The sequence below is a fragment of the Homalodisca vitripennis genome, chromosome 1 (assembly GCF_021130785.1).
Source record: "Homalodisca vitripennis isolate AUS2020 chromosome 1, UT_GWSS_2.1, whole genome shotgun sequence".
NCBI lineage: Eukaryota > Metazoa > Arthropoda > Insecta > Hemiptera > Cicadellidae > Homalodisca > Homalodisca vitripennis.
The window spans coordinates 168,370,533-168,391,638 of NC_060207.1; the positions used below are offsets into that span (position 1 = coordinate 168,370,533).

At 31.0% G+C, this 21,106-nt stretch overlaps 1 protein-coding gene across 1 annotated transcript; it reads right to left on the reverse strand.

Moving 5' to 3' along the window:
- Positions 1-1,104: 1,104 nt before the first annotated feature.
- Positions 1,105-17,269, reverse strand: LOC124353957 (atlastin-like). The gene is made up of 4 exons (XM_046804046.1): positions 17,185-17,269; positions 15,141-15,387; positions 9,093-9,159; positions 1,105-4,084 (listed from the first exon to the last, which is right to left on the reverse strand). Exons 1-4 carry the CDS (start codon positions 17,267-17,269, stop codon positions 3,980-3,982), a joined length of 504 nt encoding a protein of 167 aa, XP_046660002.1. The 3' UTR covers positions 1,105-3,979.
- Between the last annotated feature and the right edge of the window lie 3,837 nt (positions 17,270-21,106).

Consider the following 21,106-nt stretch of genomic DNA (forward strand, 5'->3'; position numbering starts at 1 on the left):
ACTATTCCGATTTAATGAATCAGGATTATTCTTCTGGTTCGTTTGCACTTATTTATTACTGACTGAGTGAATCCATTGCCTCTAAGATCCGATTCAACTTTCTTAAATTCCTTTTTTAATCCATCTTTATCTGAGCATTGGCTCTGTTCTATCAAATAACGAGTAGGCCACTCTTCTTTGACAGGTTTTTGATGGTTTGATTGATAATTTAAATATTTTCCTTTGTGCGTTTTCTTTTGAAAAACAGTAGTCTTAAGGGCCTATCTCTTAACACAAACACACATCCAAAAAAGAAAGCTTGTTTTGGACTTCCACTTCCATTGTGAGGCGGATGAAAGGAGAAATACTATTAATGTGATTTGTATTATATGAAAAATTATATCTCACAAAATTGAACTGAAATTTAGGTGTACATTTTGACATGCTTTCCTTAGTAAATATTAAATGCACTTCTCTTGCCATGCCAAACTACTATCACTGATGAGAAACTATGTATAAAGTAATATAACTGTAATATAAATAATGATAATAAATTGTAAAAAATTATTAATAAATAATATGGGTATAATTTTTTAAGGCAATCTATCTGATTATAAGTGATAAAAACAAATCAATAATAATAAATCACTCGCTTGTGTGAACTGCTCCATTTGACCAGGTACACTACTAAATCACACAAGGACTGATCGCCATGATTAGGTTTGCGCAATTGTCGATCACGTGTAAATTGGCTCTTAAAACATACTCATGGTGACGATGCATGTTGATTCGTTTAATCGCAAGTTCTAGAGATTTTCACAGTTAGTAAATTAAATTCATGGCTTTTTAAATGTGTTTCCATGGTGAACAAAACTCACAGCTTTAATAATCATGGTTAATTTTCATCAAGTATTCCTTGTTTTTATTTCATAACCAACAATTCGTAAGAGAAAATGAATTAGTAAATAATACAAAAAAGAAATTTTATAATAAAATATATAAGAAAATATTTAATATCTAAGTACAGATATGTACAATGTACATATGACAAATATTTAAATTGTACGTATTTAACACTACTGAAGGATATGTAAAGAATAGGACAAGGAAATGTAAATACACTGCTGTTTACAAAAATAGGTTTATTTACCGAAACCCATTTAATAGTTTTACACTTGGCAACAATTTTATCACAATGTAAATTTCATTGATTTTGATTTACAGTAACAACCACTTCGTTAAAGACTGAGCAAAAACGCAGATATGAAATTTTATTGTACAAACAGAAAAAACATATATCAATATTTATTTCTGTAAAACACTGCAAAATTAATAACAGACAAGACACAACAAACAATAGACAAGTCATAAAAACACAAATGTGTAAAAAATAAATAAATTTAATAGTAATTTTTAAACAGTCATTTCTACTATTTTCTAATTAACTAACAATATAATTCAAAATTACTTTACAGAACGTTTTAGAAATTTTAATGCTTTCACACATTGGCTTTTGTGATTCAATATATTTAGATTTTAGGTGTTCACAGCCTGTACAGTATTTGCTTGTAAATAAAATGATCCAAACATGTCAAGCATTTCAAAGTTTATCCCAACTATTAAATGACACTAAGTAATGCCCAAAAATAAACCAAATGAGAAAGATTACGATATATTATTACAATACAATACAACTAAGTTTAATCCTTTTAGTGAATAATTAGGTGCCTTTGATCTAAACAGGGCTGCTAGATGTTAGAGTATGAGCATTGGTTAGTGATAGCCTACTGTACTGTAGTGACTTATCTCCCCGTTTTACTTGATAAAACCATTTCAAATGCCAAATGCATGTATGCATTTTAGTAAATTACGCTAAAAAGGAGAATGGTCTTTACTATATTTAAAAGTAAAGAATCATTTACTTTTAGGGACAAGTTTCTACACCACTCCAATGTACATACAAAAACTCATTGCACAGGCTGTTTATTAATGTAAAAGTACAAACAAATATCCATAAGGCACCTAGGCAATATTGTGTGGTCTACTCTACACTTATACTGAACATTCTGAATGGCACTGGATATGGAAATAAGAAACAAGCTTCGCTCTCACACACTAACAGCAAAGATAATACTTATCAAACAACTCAAATTATTCATTTTGTAAGTAGGTAATCACACTGTAATACAAATTTGTAAACACATTTTTAATTATCAGATACAACATCTATGACCGAATTTTAAATTTTTAATCCAAAAATCATGGTTTAGTTTTTGACTTCCTAAAATCTCAAATTGGTCAACATTTTAAATATTATTTGGTCACGTTTTTTGACGAACTCAACAGTCTCAAGTACATTTACTGAGTTGGATAGTCTATTACAAAAAAATGTATTCAATAAAGTAGTGGAATCAAGCAAATATCCTTTGGTGTTTCTCAGTTGATATATAGGGATTTTAAAAATTCTATGGGTTTTGATAAATTTAGAAATAAATACAATTTTATAGAATTAAGCTTTTAGTATCTAAAAATGTATGACTTATTCAATGTAAATAATTATCAACAAGAATGTTAACTACTGAGACAATTAAGTGTCAGGAGACAATGCGTGAAGATTATAGACCAGGGTTTCAAGAGGAGACACATTATCACTTGACACCTAGAGATTGATATACCAACACCTGACAATAGGAAACAATGTCGACCCTATAAGTGCCAAGTGATAAAATGTGAGGACTATAGGCTGGTCACTTAAAACACTGTAACCTGGTACTGATAGTTATACAAAAGTATAAATGAGTTATTTGATAAGTGGTTATGAAGATGCACATACTTTTATTTGTTGTTACAAGGTATTGGAAAGAGCTGATAATCAATTTCAAAGTCAGTACACAAAGGTTACTATGTAACAGGGTTTATTAGTTTCTTTCTTATTTTATAGTATAAATAGTATTTTGAAGAGGGTACAACATAGCATATTTTGATACAGTAATAAATTACTTACTTATTTTGTATGTTGCATTTTTGGAAAGAAATGTCAGTAATTATTCAACTATATACACTCTATAATATATGCAAACAATAACAACAAATATTCCACAAACAATAAAAACGACATTTTCCATTTCATTTAATAATAAAGAATATTAATAGAAGGTACAACAGATAAAACTATAGCCTCTCTTTAAATATACCCTGAAAGAATTAATAATTTTACTACTGTAAAATACTTAGAAAACAACTAATAACAGATCAGATTAATCTAATTTATTACATTAATTTGAACTATAAAATTATTATTACAACAAAGTTAAAAATTTAATCTGTATATTTTGTAAAATATTTGAATGGCATGTTGTGGAAGACATAATAGGATTAAGGAAAGTTATAAGTTAAATTACAGTATTTGCATTCACCGTCTACAAATATTGAGTTAGTTATTGTAATAGAATAATTGCTCAAATACTGAAAGATAAAAATAAAGAAGGCAAAATTTTAAAGGCAGAGCAAATTGGTCTAAAACAATTTAAAAAACTTAAAATAGAATCCATTGGAAATTGGGCAAGAATAAAACAAATTGTCAATAGACAAAACATAAAAAACCTGATTGAGAAATACTTGGTTATAATTATTACTACTACTTAGTTAAAATTAGTTTTCTGCAAAATAATTTAATCTTTTTGCCAGAAACAAAAATGTTAAAAACAATGCCAATAGTTATACAGCTTATACTGTCCGATATATTTCAAGCTTGTCAAAACTGACAAGTGAAATATAGTATAAATAACCAAGACAGAAAATGGTCAACAAGGAATATTTACAAATAACAGATTTCATAAAAAGAATGACAAGACAAAATACAATATTAGCTATAACAACCTCTATGTCTAAGACAGCAAATTTCATTTTGAGTTTACAAAAATCATCAATATAAACGCTTCAGTAGGCACTGAGGGTGGGCTGTACATCTGAGGGGGGGCAGGGGGAATGTGATGGGTTATCATGAGATCTTCATCTTGCCGTTTTGTGTGGCCAAGTTGGCTGCCTGACTGGCCGCATGCTCTAGACTCTTCTCCACAAACAATTGATATAGGGGCTTCATGATCTGAAACAGTTCACAGCAAGCTTGATTTAATTCAGAAATCCTTTATTAAAATCTACAATGTGAAAGAAAACTCTCCCGAGTCCTATTTAATTAATTATTTAATAATTAAAGACATAACAGTTGTTTTTTATTAAATGTCACAGTTTATTCATTACCATGACGCATTCGTGTGATAGAAGATGGACCTTACTAACAAGCTATCATAAATAAAGATAATTTTGTAACATGTTGATGACTAAATATATTAATAGACACCAGAACGCTTGATTTTTGTAATCAAATGTCAGTAAATTATTTAAAATTTGACAAAATGTGCCATGAACTTGAAAAGCAGGCCAAATCAACTAAACCATGTTAAGTGACCATGCCAAAATATTTGTCTTCTTCTTCAGTTGTAGGCATTAGTCATGGTGTTATATACTAGCACTGAACACTATCAATTACACAATATATCTCATGTTACCATGAAATATGATTATAAATTCTTCATAATTTAAGATTCTTTATGGTGTGCTTTGGGAACCTATTACCATCTTTATTATGTATTACAATTTTATTCAATATATTGAATTATGAGCTCAAATACTTTTGATTAAATACAACTCAGAACAGCTAGATACACATCAGTGTAAAACTTTTTAACCTACTACAACCAGATCCAGTTACCACTATTTTATGGAATTTCAGAAATTGTCTTGTAAAATGGCTGAAGCAGAAGGCTTTCTATTCAGTAGAAGAAATGTTATTACAATGTTTTAAATGACCTTATATTTTAATGATCCAACATATTTGTTTTTAACTATTTATTATTTATTGCTTTTATTGTTTCTTATAGTTATTTGTTGATATTATTTATTATAGCTTAATTCTTTAATTTGTATTTCTCTGTAGAGGTGGTGTTCTGGACTGTAAACCTAATGGTAACATTATTGTAAACCTTATCTGATTTTGTCAATGCATGTACATGAAGGACGACAATAAATGATTGTTGAATTTGTGAAAGTTAAAGTTTTTAAAATATGCTATACAAGAAGTAAAAGTTACAGAGATATAACTGAATATAAATGCAGATGAGTTTTCGGTTCCAAAAACCAAATAATACATTTTACACAGACTGATTTTTTTTGGCACCAAGAATATACAATAAATTACTAGTTTAAATTAATAATACACAACATTATAAGTTATTTTTTAAGATCTTAAAAGAGTGATGTTTTCTGTTCAAAATGTAGAAGAATTGTTATTTAATCTACATTCTTGAAAGACCCACTACAATCATATAAACCTAGATACACTTACTAAATGTTCTCTAGAATTTAAAAATGTTGAAACAAATTATCATGGGTTTAGTTTTCTACCGTTGTGAGTTTGTATTCATACAATTTTTATCCATATTTTCTTTGTGTTCTGTAGACTATTTTGTTACTTTTTTATATATATTTGAACAGTTATTCATTAAATGTTTCTGCAATAGGAATTTGGTAAAAAGTTTCAGTTGTATTATATGTATTTAATTTATGTAACAGTTCTATGTAATTAAAAAAATGTTTAGTAATAAAATGGTCAGCCTTGGCATTTTGTTTAGAGACTTTTATTTTAAATGTTATTTATAGTTTTGATGTGTTGTATAAACAATATGTTGTGTATTTCATACTTTTCTATAACTATGTAATTCTATAAATATGCATATATTTTGAGAGAATAAAAAATTATAGTTAAGTCAACGATTTTTAAAACTTAATTTCATCAAATTTTTATTTTATACTTTCACTGAAGAGAGATTTGCCAATTTCAGCCACTAATGTTAGAGAAGTTCCCATATCAAAGTCAGAATCCAATAAACTAACTTGATGGTTTCTTATGCCATCACCTAAACCTTGATGAATGGAGTAATCCGGTCATGTCCATAAAGCAAGTTCTGCGGATAATTTATTTGCAGAGGCATATTGCGATTTTATGCACTTTAAATACATCCACACTTTGCAAATTTCCATTACAAAATATTCTTCTGGATCGTACGTCTTTGTTGTACTTATTACAGACATTTTATTATATCACATAATAATAATTATGAGAATTCAATTTTCATGAAACTTAATTGGAAATAAATGAGAAATAAAAAAGAACTAAACAGTTAACCAACACAGTTTTTTAATAGAGGTATGACTGATTCCTCAAGTTGTTGCTATTATAGTTCCATTGTCACATTATGAGAAGTACAGTTTTTTTATTGGAGGTTTGTCTGATTCTTCAGGTTTAATAAGATTTTAAAATATTAAGTAAAAAGATTCAGATTTGTATTGAAAGTTTGCCTGGTTCCTTAAGTTCAGATGTGGAGCTAATTTAACTATCAGAATTTATAGTCAATAACTTAAAAAGAAATTTAAGTTTTTTATTTAGAGGTTTGCCTGTGTCCTCTATGTTTAAAATTGTAAGAACTTGTCAATAGAGGATGCAATCTAGGAAGTCTGGTTGTGGTTGAGGTATGTTTAATGGCTGCATGGGGTTCTGTAGGCTCCAAATTCGAACATTGTGTTTGTTTACCTGACTATTAACATGGAAGTTGCTTCATCACTGAATACAATGCATTGTGTGAAAGTTTTATCATTGTCAATAGTATGTTGTCACATACTAGCATTTGTCATCAGGATGCAGAGCATTTAATAGCTGTAACTTGTACGGTTTCATAACCAACCGAGAAGCCAAATTGTTGTAGTAGGCAGTTTAAATCGTGCAATTTTATTCAGGAACACAAGGGTGGCCAGAACTCTTTCCTTTATATTCACATTTTGTATCTACAAACTGTCGATACCATCTGTGAATGTTCCACCCATTCGGACGATCAATTTGGTACCTTAACCTGAAACGTTTTTGCACTGTAATCTTGGAATTGCACTTTACAAGAACACAAACTGACTTCTGCTATGGAGTAGCCATTTTAAAAATATTATGATTACAAAGCAAAGTAGAAGAAAACTGATATCTAGTGGCTATTAATATAAACTAGACTGTGTATTTGTTTCTCCAATAGCCGAGCTGAGGTGCAGCAATCGATAGTTTGGACAAAATAATACTTTTTAATACATATATTCTTTTTAAAATACACTGTATTTCTGAAACTTTTGTAAAAAAAAAGTTGTAAGTTTAAACTTTAAACCTAATTTTGTTATGTATTATAAATTTGTTGTTATATTATTAAACAATAAGAATAAACTAAATTACAAGTAAAAGAATGTATAGCCCTTTTGTAAAATTAGATGTTCATTTTAAAATTTAGTGTAAAACAACACAAGGTGAGTTTTTAATTACGAGGGTCGTCCACAAAGTAACCTCCGTTTTGAAATAAAAAATAAACCAGTTGAGATACAAAAAGTTTATTATATAAATGTTAAAACTACAGCTTTTCTCTACTTTTCTACATATTCACCATACAAATTCAAGCACTTATCATATCTTTTAACAGTTTTTGAAATTCCGTCTTTAAAAAAATCTGCCGCCTGAAAACGTAGCCAACCTGTCACAGCGTTTTGAAGCTCTTCATCACTCGCAAACCTCTGAGATGCAAGCCACCGCTTCATGTACGGGAAAAGATAGAAATCACTGGGAGCCAGGTCCCTGTAGGGGGGGTGGGTCAAAAACGTCCCATTTGAACTTTTTCAAAAGTTTTGTTGTTCTTTGAGCTGTATGAAGGCGGGCGTTGTCATGGACAAACACAACACCAGATGTCAGAAGACCATGACGCTTGTTTTGAATCGCTCGTCATAGCCATTTTAAGGTTTCACAGTAAAAGGTTTCAGGAAAATGATCCGAAAGTTCCGAGATTGTGAAGCAACGGTTTTTGCGAATTTTCTCATCCACCTTGTTCACCAAGTCATCACTGACGAGAGATGGCCTACCACTCCGGTCTTCATTGTGAACGTTCGTTCTTCCATTTTTAAAAAAACGAACCCATTGACGGACTACACCTTCCCTCATAATGTTTGGGCCATACACCGCACTCAATTCACGATGAATTTCAGCTGCTGTGTAACTTTTCGACCACAGAAATCTTATTACACCACGTACTTCACACTTGGCGGGATTTTCTACCACGGCGCTCATGTTTTTACATTGTAACAAAAGAACGCGCGATCGCACGATGCTCTCCCTTGCATGGCTAGAAGCGTACTGAACGGCTGCGCACACCGATGTGAGAATGGCGACGCTACCCCCACTACTTATCGCACCACGCCCAAACGGCGGTTACTTTATAGACGACCCTCGTAGTTTAATTTTCTCTTTTAATTAATATTATGTTTTAAGGTTGAATAATTTTTCAAAGTACTATTTCTCATGCGAAATTGAAAAAAATACATACTCTAAGTAAATATTTTTATTTCTTTAATTTTTACAACTGAATTAAATTTTTTTCAACTCAATTGTTCACTTATTCAGAACTCAGTAACAGCTTGTGTATTTATAAACTGTGTTTAGGAATCTTATGAGTTTAGTTTTAGGTTTAGAATATTCCTCCTATAATATTCTGCATGTCACATAGCTGAATTTGATTGGAGAAATGATAATTCTTTTACTCGTGCGACTAGTTTATCCTTGGATTTCAAGTGGATATCATCAGTCTGACATGTCACATTGTATGTTTTCTTCACAAAGATACGATGTGACAGAAAAGGTGAGGTGCAGATATGCACCTGTCACGAAAGTCGCAGGAGAGGCATCGGGGACGGGGAAGGTGTACTGGCCACCTTACTCAGGGCGCACATCGTGAGTGGGTGATCACCAGAGTGTTTGTGGGTAAGAATTGCAATTATTTTTTATTTGTTTGTGTCAGTTATAATTGAAAAATTTTAAGAAAATGCTTTTCTTATATCGATGATACTACTTTTAATTCATTTAGAATCCTCTAATTGACATTTCTGATATACTTGGTTGATACAGTTTAATAAAGATAAGACTACTAATTCTATTTTAATAAAATATAAAATAATGTATTTGGAGATAATCTACTCACATTGTCCCACAGAATGTTGGCGATCTCATCAAGCTGCTCGCCTACTTCTCTCATCTCTCCACTATACCTGTTACACAAACACAAGAATCAGTCAGATTAGATGGAAGCATAACCTGTGAGATATGTAGTTCTAGCATGACACAGACAAGTGAACACTGACATACAATATATATATATACAAAAGGTGAAAGGTTTTCAGATCCTTTCCAAGAATCCAATATTTTGAATTAAGATTACTTCATATTGAGGAAGGCTTTATGATGTAACTTTTACATGGTTTTTTTCTTTACTTCTTGAATGGGTTCACTCTCCAACCAAAAAGTCACCCAAAATTGTCTAATTTTTGGACACATTAGTCATAATGAGTCCAAACACACTGCAAGTTTGGCTGAATTTCTTTTTAACTATTAAACCAAGCTCTTGATGTAATCTCTTCCTTCTCAGCACACCCTTTAGGGAGTTATAATATATAATGGGTGTTATTAGCTACCCAATTTTTCCATACTGCAATGAGAATTCAAACCAGTAACATATGTAAGTGTGCGTCGAGTACCTGCATACTGCAAGGCAACAATGGTGACTAACGAATGTACTGCAAGTATGTGTGCAGTCTGTAGACTTATACCTTGCCTGTCACTGGTCAGGTTTTCAACTTGTTCTTTACAGTATTTACATCAAATGGCACATTTTGTTGTTTTTATTATCATAGTTGTACTGTAAAAATCTTGTTATTATGAAATGTAAAAATACAATAATAAATTATGTAATAATACACTACTTCAGCATCCATATTTAATTGAATCATTTTTGAAAACCGTAAGTAATCCTTTGAGTTCCGCAGCTACTAACCTATGTTACCGCCTTAAATTGCGGCCTGATTTTTGTATACTTGTAGCTTTTTGGAAATAAAATGAATGGTATAATAAAATGTTTCTAGTACAAAATAATACAATATAATTTTGTATTATTTGTATAATTCAGTACATAAAATGGAGATGTCCGTTGAAATGTAAAATAATATAAAATAAAAGTACAAAAAAAAAAAAATGTTTTATTCAAAATTGTACATGTGTATTTTTTTTTTTTTTTTTTTTTTTTTTTTTTTTTTTTTTTTTTTTTTTTTTTTTTTTTTTTAATTTCTTTAGCTATGCCACGATAAAGGCCATGAAATTATGAACAAAATTCATGTATAGTATTATATTTTTCCACACAAAGCTTTTATACAGTTGGTAGCAATACTGAAAACAAATAAACAAAAAAATCTTGTTATGGAAACATCCAAATATCAATATTGATATTATTGCACTAATAAAGTTCAATTGTACACTGCTGTATCATTAGTTTTTACATCAGCACACAGTTACAGAACAAAGTAATCAGTGCTACTAGCCAAATTTGTTATTCGCATCTAACAAATACATCGGCTAACAGACCATAACAACATCATAGTTACTTATTATTCCACAGACCTATGAGAAAGAGAAAAGAAATAAACATTAATCGCTACAACAACATATCAAATGCAGCTGTATAGTTACACAATATTTCAACTATGTACAGTAAAACACATTCTAAATAGAGATCAATCGACACTGACATTTTACAAGGTTTTTACCCCATCTGATATGTTGATACCGTGGCAATCAAAGGGTTAAATACTGTATTCCAAATTTCCTTTGAAATGTTTAACTAAACTAAAAGTGTGCACAAACACTGTAAGTGTCCAGGAACCCATATTTTCTTAAAATAAAACATAATTTCTAATATTAGAAGGGATAACTTTCTTAAGTACTCTAGCATGCAATTTTCAAAGAAAAGGGAATTAAAATGACCAGTTCTTTATTGTCAACTTTCTCTAAAACTTATGAGCATTTTCATCAGAAGACTTATGGCATTTTAATAAAAGAAAGGAAATGCATAACCAAAAACGATTTGTATTTTATTAGAAGATAATAAGCAACAGAAGATATCAACTTTGTTGTATTGTTCCTGTCAGTTCATTGTTGTTTACGGAGAATAATCTATCATGATATATTTTTACTTCTATAGTCATAGATATGGTCAATTACAAGTTACTGCTCACACAAGAAACTGAATTATTTAGGAATGACAGAAATTTAATTCGAATGACTCTCCTCTTATTTCAGTACAGATACCCTACCTAGACACCCAGGAGTAAGTACTTGTTCCAGTTCTATTAACTCTGTTAATTTGCAGATTATAATTTTCTGTACAATCCAAAAACAGTGTTTTAAAGAAACTGATTATTTATTGCTCAATGCAAAACCTCTAGTACTTGATTTTTTAACAATGAGAATTTAAAACAAAACAGGATTTTCATATTTGTTCTTTCAGAGAAAGGAATCCTAAATGCACAGTTCTCAAATTTCTTGGTGCCTACAATAATAATGGGCTAAATGTCAAAATCATGTAGATTTTGTCCAAGTTTACAGTTACCTGGATGACTTTGGCTGTATATTATGAGTAAATTTACCTTTTATCTTGCATATGTACTAGCTTTTGTGGGAAGCAAGAATCGCTGAACTGGTAATTGCTTTCCAACAAACTGATTTCCAAATTCCAAAGGAGGTCACTAAGAGCTCATTTTATCTTGCAGATTGCTTTTTTAAGATAACAAATCTTCAATTCCCCCCCATTTATATTTTTGACCATTTAAGCTATCTTTGAAAAATCCTAACCTGTTCCTTATTGACTTTATTCAAAGTAATAACAACCCTAAACAATCCAATAATGCAACAATCTTGCACATGGATAAAAATCCTAAAAGTCTTACTTCAGATTAGTAACTCTTTTGAACATTCGTTTCTTGAATTTTTGAAAGTTGAAAGTAGCATACAAATATTTGAAAAGGATGTTAAATATTTACTGATCAACTAAATACTACAACAGTATCAGGGAATTTTCAATAATTTAACCAATTGTAAGATTAATTTATAAATAATTGAAATTGTTGCTTGTATTGCTAAATTTGGGACTAAATAACTTAAAAAGCACAACATTACCTAATATTGTTTGTAAATAAAATGTGAATAAAGGATAGTGAATGGATTATTTGTTATTAAAGCAAGTAAAATTCACTTAAGACACCATTAAAAAAAATCAGTTAAAAAATTGATATGTTAAAGATTTGCTGCTCAATTATATCATTGATTCAAAATAGCAGTACCTGAAGAAAAGAATAAATAATTTTCAAAAGTTTCTTTTCAACTACAAAATAAGATAATATCTAAACCATACCCTTGAAAGAAATATATAAACATAGTAAGATATAAATATGTATATTTGCAAAATGAAAGGAACAAAATAGTTTTAAAAAGAACATTAATTGAGGACACAGCTGCAAAACTTTATATTTTGTCGGATCTCAACAATAGTTAAAAATAATCTCCACTTAATCTGATGTTAGTCACCATTAAATGACAGCAATATATCGGAGCCTCAGAGTAACAATGTGTTTTGAAACCTATGACAAAACAGATTGGTAAGTCTTAAAAACATTTAGGTGACAAGGAGAAAACTTTCAATTCAAATTTTTGCATGTTTTACAGTAGATTGAAAAAATATTTTTTCTATTAAATTTGATGAAATCATAAATTAAATTTATTTTACTAAAAACAAAACTATGGTGTTATTTGGTGTTAGAGATAATGTACAAAATTATGTACAATTACGACTGTAATGCTTAAAACTACAGCAAGTTTTCTAATAAATGAGCCTCCATTACACCACAGACAACAATTTTCAAAGTACATCTGCACCATTTTTTTATACAGAAAATCAACATTAATTAATATTGATTATTAAGATAAATTTATTAATAAATCACTTAGAGTATTGAAAACTTTAGAAGTATTTACTTATAAGTTCTAAAAATAACTAATTGATTTAAATGTATAATAGTGAAAATATTTTTTAAAATAATTATATTTTTATAGGCAAAGTAATTATTATTTTTATTAGTGCACAATAATATTGTTTATTGAAAATATTATATAATTCAATTACAAAATATACTATCAATCATAATAATCTATAAAATACTTTAGGAGCATTTTATAATCAAGCCTAAAGAAAAACAGTTTAAGATAAGAATATATATTTTTACAGTATGTACAAATACTGTAATAACCATAAGGAAAGGTAATTGGATGAAATAACGAGTTTTTATTTATAACAAAATAAATATCATTCCCTTAACCTTAATATAGCAGATAGCCGTGAAACATTCATAATTTGTGTTTACTGGTTTATTATTAATGCAAAAACCATACAGCTGAAGCTCTGAGAATTAAAATACAAAAATATTGACTTTTTAGCTTACAAGATTTTTCATATCAAGATCATTTATGCATTTTCAATAACGAATAACCTAATTTAACTTTCACGAAAACTGTTGTTACCTCACTAGTATAAAAGTTAGAAACTATAAAATTTGTTTAATGTTGATTAAAAATATTTAGTTTGTGATGATACATAACAGTTCTTAAAGTAGTTTTTAATATTTGTTACAAAGTGAATCTTAAAAATTTGTTTACTCCCACTGTTTATTTGTATTAGACATTTTAAAGTAATATAAGTTAAAAACAATTGTTTTTTTTATATTTAAAGTCTACTTCATAACAACGTAGGACATGTAAAATACAATAATTTCTGATGAAAAATTAATACAATTTTTTTCCAACTAAACCTTTGTTCAAAGGCTGAAAAATGCTTGGGCTTTCAAGGCAATGACCACCCAATAAATTGTGTTTATCACACATCACACTCACAAAAGACTCGCCCTTAAAAGGGTTAATTAATAAAGTAATTGATTAAATAATTGATTAAAAAAGTATGTAATTTTCATAAAATATTAAATAAAAAAAGATCAAAAACATAAAAAATTGTATTTAAAATATGATATGTTATTTATACATTCCCTGAAATTGCAGCTTATATACATACTGTTATAAAATTGACATTTTTATATTCGGCTGTTTCTATTTAGGCCTGGTTACAACTTTGCCCAAATTTCTTGCTTTAAGTACTTTGTGGAGTGATCAATAAAACTTTTTAAAATTTCATCTGCCTTTAATGAAGTTATTTTAAAAGGTTTTTGAAAATTTTAAAACATAAACACAATCAAAAACTGAATGCACCACGTAAATCATTCTCAGATACAATAGTTTGTTATGTATTCATTATCACTAAAATTGTATGTTGCCCGCAACAATAAACATGTTAAATAAAAAACACAAGTTAACTTTGCGAATAATCAACAGATGATCGATCAATCAAATCATTAAACAGTTGTTAATACTAGTAGCATATAGGACCATGAACTTAAGACATCTATTGCTCATACTGATCACAGATTTAAACAAATGGAACATTTTGATGTGAGCATTGCAGCCAGAATAAGGTCAAGAGGCAAATACCAGAAATATCTTAGGATACAATTATGAGGTGATTTATTGATTTTAGACATATTTTTTCAACACAGTTCTGCAGAAAAAGTTTAATTAATAGTGTTAGTTCATGTTTTGAGCTTGTCAGCATGATCATAACTTTTCATGACTAAACAAATTTCATGATATAAATAGTCTAGTATTTTTTAGTGATTCATTTATTTTTATTAAAAAAAAAGAAGATTAATTTTCTTTTTAGCCTTATCCTGCTGGTCCCACATAGTCATTTACAAGGGATCTTATTGAACAAAACAAGGGGGAGAATCATAAAAATACAAATTCGATATTGGTACTGACGGAAAATGGTAGTCACAGACATAGAGTGAACTGGTGCTATTTGTTACTCTTACTTTCATGCTTTGGGAGGAAAAGAAAATACATTAGTCTCAAGTTTTCTAGACAGAATAGTTCAATGATCCTTATCTGAAATCCTTTCATGAAAAATAAAACCTCATATTTAAAGTTTCATTCACACTATTAATGGAATTGAATCAATTGCTTGCTTACATGTCAGATTCCATATTACAGCTAGTTATTTCGAAAAGATATAACACAGTAGAAATCAGACTGTGAATGTTACCTGATATAGGACCATAGTATGAGCGTGATGAGAGCTAGGCCCATAACCATGTTGCAGGTGCTGGCCAGCGGGTAGAGTCCAAACAGGCTGAATACCCCAGACAGGATGTAACACACTACGGCAATCACGAAGAACACTGCCGGCGTCCGAGCTGCTTTGAAGATGTTTTTACTCTCGTTGTGTGCCTTAAACGCTACAAACTTTTCCTCCAAATCCTGTAACAGCAATAGGTCATTAAAGTAACTGACTGAGCAAGATTATATAGCTTCAAATTGATTAAATAGCCATAGCTGATATGATCTGTAGGGCCCATTAAAAGAGGAGAAACACTTCCATACATAGTGAAATATGGTAGAGCGCATCTTTTCTATTGAAAGATTATATTAAAATCTGTGTTCTTGCTTAGCTATTGTAATTTGATTCTTTTTCAAAAGTTATGGTGTGAACTCAGTTAAAAATCTTATTATAACTTTACGATACAAACTCAAAACTAGACATAAAGCCTATTCCAGAATAATTGTAACTGGAACTACCTTGTTGCAATGCTCTGTTACTGGGACAATTAATTAGAATTCCAACAGCAACAACATAACATGTTCCACTTAAACTATCACAACGCAACCGGTACAATAATGGCTGTCATTACAATAGAATCTGGACTGGTACTGGAATGATGAGATAACTGTAACTATGTCAGGCTGCACTAAAGGCACTTGATGCCTGCTTCTTTGACTCTAAAGCAGTATGGGAATGTAAGAATGTTCTATCAAAGTCACACTCAGTTAGGTACTGGGCCACGAGAGCATTCAGAGAAATAAAAAAGCAGATACCTTTGCCAAAATAGGTACAGATACCCTTATGGTTTGGCCAGAGCCTTGCTGGAGTAGCTTTCTTCTACAGTAAAGCTCAAGTAAAATATTGGGGAAAGGAGGATTAGATCCTTAAACTGGAGAAGGATCTCTGGACTAAGACAATGTAAAATGATTATCTCTCCTTATGCTTGGGGGTCAGCTCTCCTATAACAAAGTAAAAGAGCTCCCATCCCGTGCTGATAGCTGCAGGCATTACTGTCAGCCTGTTCAATTAGTTACTTTTATGAGATAAAAACAAATCTTCTACAACTTCCAAATTTAATAGTATTCTATTAAAAAAAAATATATTTGTTAAGCACTTTCCTTGGGAAAAAAAAATACTGTGAAGTGGCTAAAGTATACATTTACCAACATTTTTATTATTATTGCCAAACAAATCACCCAATTTTTACCCTTGTATTTGAAATGCTACTAAATATCCATATTGAATGTTATTTGTTATTGTTATTAATGATTTGTAACATCAATATTAACTTAGTATTAAATAAATCATACTAATGAATTACTCATAATGTCTGTGTGGGTAATATAATGTGGGCCAGAAGTGTACAGCAATAATTACGACTAGTAAATATTGTACTTGACACTTGCGCAAATAACATGACAGCGAGACGTGTACTGTACATTGGAATAATACTACACTTTGTGTGAGCTGCAATCTAGTTGTTATGTAATGTTACTCAGACTGTTTAATTGAAACCAATATTGAATTAAAAATTTTATTGCACTTAAAAAACAGTATCTCCTTAGATATACTTTGACAACATAATTATATTTTAAATATACTTTTAATTTAAATTTTGATCAAATTTGCATTTATAGAGAATTTACTTCTTTATTTACTTATATACTACTTTACTAATATTCTATGACCATGCTGTGCCCATGTAAGACATAAGCCCCTGGCCAGTGTTTGTGGCCAATCCAGACATGATTTTGTTATTTTTAGTGAAGTTTATGGTCTTATTATGATAGCTTCTGACAAAAAGCATAAGGGCTCTTTTTTCCAACTCTGATGTGTTATGAAAATGCAACTAATGAGCATGAAATAAATTTATTATCATAAGTTACATACATATTTAAGTGCTTAATAGTTACTTTTCAATATAATCACCATTTAAATTGAGGCATTTGTTATTTTGGGGTACAAGTTTTTAAATACTCCTTCATACAACATTGCCTCCAGTGACTTGAGATGTGGTTTTCACAGCGTTTCGGAGTGCATCGTGTGATCTGAAGCTCTACCAGCCTAGTCATTTCTTCAATTCAGGGAAGAAGTTTAAGTCGATTGGCATTAGTTAGAACTATAGGCTGGATGATAAAAAATGTTCAATTATAGTCTGTCAAGAAGACGTTTCGTGTAGCAGTCCTATCAGGACAGGAGTTGTCGTGAATAAGGACAATTTCAGAATAGAGCGTTCCTCTTCTTTTGTTCCGAATGGGTCTCTACAAGTGTCATAGTGTTTTACAGTGGCCTTCTATATTTATTGTGGTCCCGGGTTGTAAGAATTCCACAAGCAAAATACCTTTAGGGCCTCAAAACACGGTGGCCATAATCTTTTTAATGTTGGGTTTACTGATTTTTTGGGTTTGTTTGGGGAATTTGAATGCATTGTTGTAACTGTTTAGTTTCTGGGGTGTCATACAGAACCCATGATTCGTTTCTTGTCACAAACTTTTTCAAAAAAATATACATCATCTTCATAACGGTTATGAAATGATAACACTGCTGCTATTCGTCAAGCTTTGTGGTGACAAGACCAGTTCTTCAAGAAAAGGCCAAATTGCTTGCTGAACTTTTAGATGAAGACGAAAAGGATTTTGATCCTAGCAACGGATGGTTGGATAGGTTCAAGAACCATTACAGCATTCACCAGCTTAATCTATGTGGGGGAAAAATGTCCACAGACTATAATGCTGTTGTGTTTTTAAAACCAATTTTGATGTGACGATCGAGGGGTACACTAAGGATAAAATATTGAATACAGACGACAGAGTTGAATTTTAAAATGTTACTAAAAATCTTTAGCGGGGGTTAAGGAACGTTCAGAGCCTAGTCATAAAATGCAAAAAGAAATATAACAGTGTTGATGGCAGTGAATGCTTCAGGAACATGTAGGCTACCTTTAATGTGCATTGGAAAAGCGGCAAAACCAAGAGCTCTAAAAAGTATTGCCACAAATGCCCTACCAGTCTAATGCAAAGTTCAGAAAAGTACAAGAATGTCAGCAAAGCTGTTTTCAGAATACTTTCAGAAACAGCTTGTTCCGAAAGTTAAGTGATTTTTGAATGAAGAGGGTTGTCAATGAAAGCCATTCTATTGAATGACAACGTCCCTACACACCCTAGGCAGCTGAGTGATGGAGACATAACAGTGGAGTTTTGGCCTACTAATGTTATCAGTATTATGCAAAAAATGGACCAGGATGTCATATCATCATTCAGGGGTCTCTACGGGGTTTCTATTAAAACATCTTCTATAAGACAGTGAAAATGGGATTAAGACATTCACTGAATCACTAAATTCTGTCAGTATGAAACATATTGTTTACTGGTGTGCGCAATCGTGGTAAAAAGTTAAAGGATTGTTGCTACAGAGAGCTTGGAACAAACTGTACGATGGAGTTGTATCAGTAGAGGGCTAGTAAGAAAAAGACTATGAAAATGTAATTGACCTAATGCAGAAAGTGCCTGGCTATGAAACTATTGACAACGAAGAAGTGAGCGAATGGATTGAGTGGAAAATGAGCTGACAGATGCGGAGACTGTTTCAAATGGTGCAGGAACCTTTGGCGGCTAGTGTAGCAGACGATGCAGATGCTGATTTTGAACCTGCACTTAGCCGAGTGACAACTGAGGAAGCATTCAACGGATATAAGGTTAGTTGCTGTCTTATGGTTACGATATTTTTATGTACAGTACTATATACAGTATATCAAGGGCAGCAGCATTAAGCTTACATAAAGGGTGTTGTTTCAGGTTGCCCTTCGATTTGTGAAACAATCCTCTGATACAACACTTGCTGATGTGTTGCTGCTTAAACGATGGAGAGACAAAGCGGCTTGTAAACGAAGTGGAAAAAAGTCCAGATGAAAATATCAGATTATTTTGCCAAACATAGGCTATATAAACATAAAAATTCATTTTTTATGATTTATTGTAGAAAATACAACTAATATTCACAATAAAAAATTTCTATGTGTTTTACTGGAAGAAATATAACTTAAAATACTTACTATGGCTTATCCAAAATGGTTCTGCCCCCATTATTTCAGATAAGAGTGGTTTTACTGTAATTATATTGGAAATGTAGCTACTTATTCAGATTAGAACATAGTATGTAAAGTATTTTTTTAAAGACAATTACTTAGAATATGTCTATGTTCTACTGTTAACCTTGTATTGTATAATCTTTCCAAATTTTTTAAAATATTTGTTGAAATCCAAGGAAGGTTTAAATGAAGAGGGGGATTGCAAATGTTTCCTAGAATACTTTTAGAATTCGGAAAAATAACTATTATACTTATGTTTCTTAACCACATTTAATTGAGACTAAACAGCTATAATATTTCTGGCTGGTTTATACATTTTATTTGAACCTACACTAAGTACAGAATAACATGACATGTGTCACTTAAAACTGGGGAACTTCATGGATGTCCAGGAGTGGTATATGACTAACCGCAATTGCCAAGATATTGAGATGCAATGGTAGACGATACATCTACTGCAGGAAATAACTGTTAGAGTTGGTAGGACTCCATAGTGTTAAGAGATGTTTCTAGCCTAGACATAAGGGTGTGCCACTCTCTGCCTGCTTTGACTGGAGAGGTGGGTACAAAGCTGGCTTTACATTCTTCCAAGGACACATGACTGAGAATAATGCCCAAAATCCTCCCTAGTGGATCTTAACAAGAAGTGGCCCCTACCCCCAACCTTACCTATCCAGAATATCCTTCACTCCGGAAGCAGTACAAAGGTCCTTTTAGGACTAAGTGCAATTGACTAAGGTCCTAATAGAGAGAAAAAAAAGCTGTTGACACTTTCAGGCGAAGTCTATCAGAGAGGCTGAAATATTTATTCATATTTATATTTTAGAAAATATTAAGTGTACAGTGCTTGAGAAGTAGTAAAATGCAGATGGCAAAGTTACTATCTTTTACAATAGATGGCACCAGTGATGAATTCAAACTGTTTAATGCACTGGAAATACTATTTAAACACTGTTATAAAACCTACCTTAATGAATAAAGCTATGAATGTTTGCACATAGATACTCAAGAATGGTTGGTTTCCGTGGCATTGTGATATGGCATTTTTACACCTGCTTAAGGTCTTACCTCAACAAGCTATTCTTTCCCAGACTACAATACGAAAAACAAGACTTTTGGAACACAAAACTTATTATAGATGATTTTAAAAATTTTCTGTTAACTTGATATGAATTTTACCCTCATATGTTAATGTAGGCTTTTGGACTGAAGCAGTGGCTCCTAAATCATACCTACATTTTCTTTATTGAGATAAGATGGCCAACTTCCAATATATAAATATATAAAACTATGGAATTGGAAATATCTTAGACCGAAAGTAAGTTAAAGGAAGCGGAAGTAGACACTTTTTGACCGAAGTAAGCTTCTGAGACATTCACACATATATATGTTCTTGATCAGAGAAATGAGACAAACTCAACTGTGGCATCATAAGTACATTAGACCCCAAGGGAATTTACTACACGGCTAGAAATAGACACTTTATAACCAATAAAGTTTATTATATATTCCTAATCCTACTTGTATATATATTTTTTTTCTTCATCAGGAAAAGGCAAAGTCAACTATGGCACTGGAAATATCTTAGAACGGAAGTAGATAACAAGGTCTGTAAAGTAAACGCTTTATGACCAAAGTAGGTTTCAGAGATCTATGTATATATTTTCTTTGTCAAGGCAACAAAGCAAACTCACCTGTAGCGTCAGAAATATATATAATTCGAACCAGAAATGCTCCTACATGAGCAAAAACTTTATCTTTAACTTTATGAGTCACAATTTCTTTTATCTTCTAAACTATGAACACTGGAATAATATTAGCC

What these genes read in the sequence shown, in the direction of transcription:
- LOC124353957 (XM_046804046.1), bottom strand. Translation starts at nt 17,269, where the DNA reads ATGACTAGGCTGGTAGAGCTTCAGATCACACGATGCACTCCGAAACGC. An exon ending in AAGTCACTGGAGGCAATGTT is followed by an intron (nt 15,388 to 17,184) that starts GTATGAAGGAGT and finishes AATCTTGCTCAG; the next exon opens with TCAGTTACTTTAATGACCTA. An exon ending in CCAACATTCTGTGGGACAAT is followed by an intron (nt 4,085 to 9,092) that starts GTGAGTAGATTA and finishes GAACTGTTTCAG; the next exon opens with ATCATGAAGCCCCTATATCA.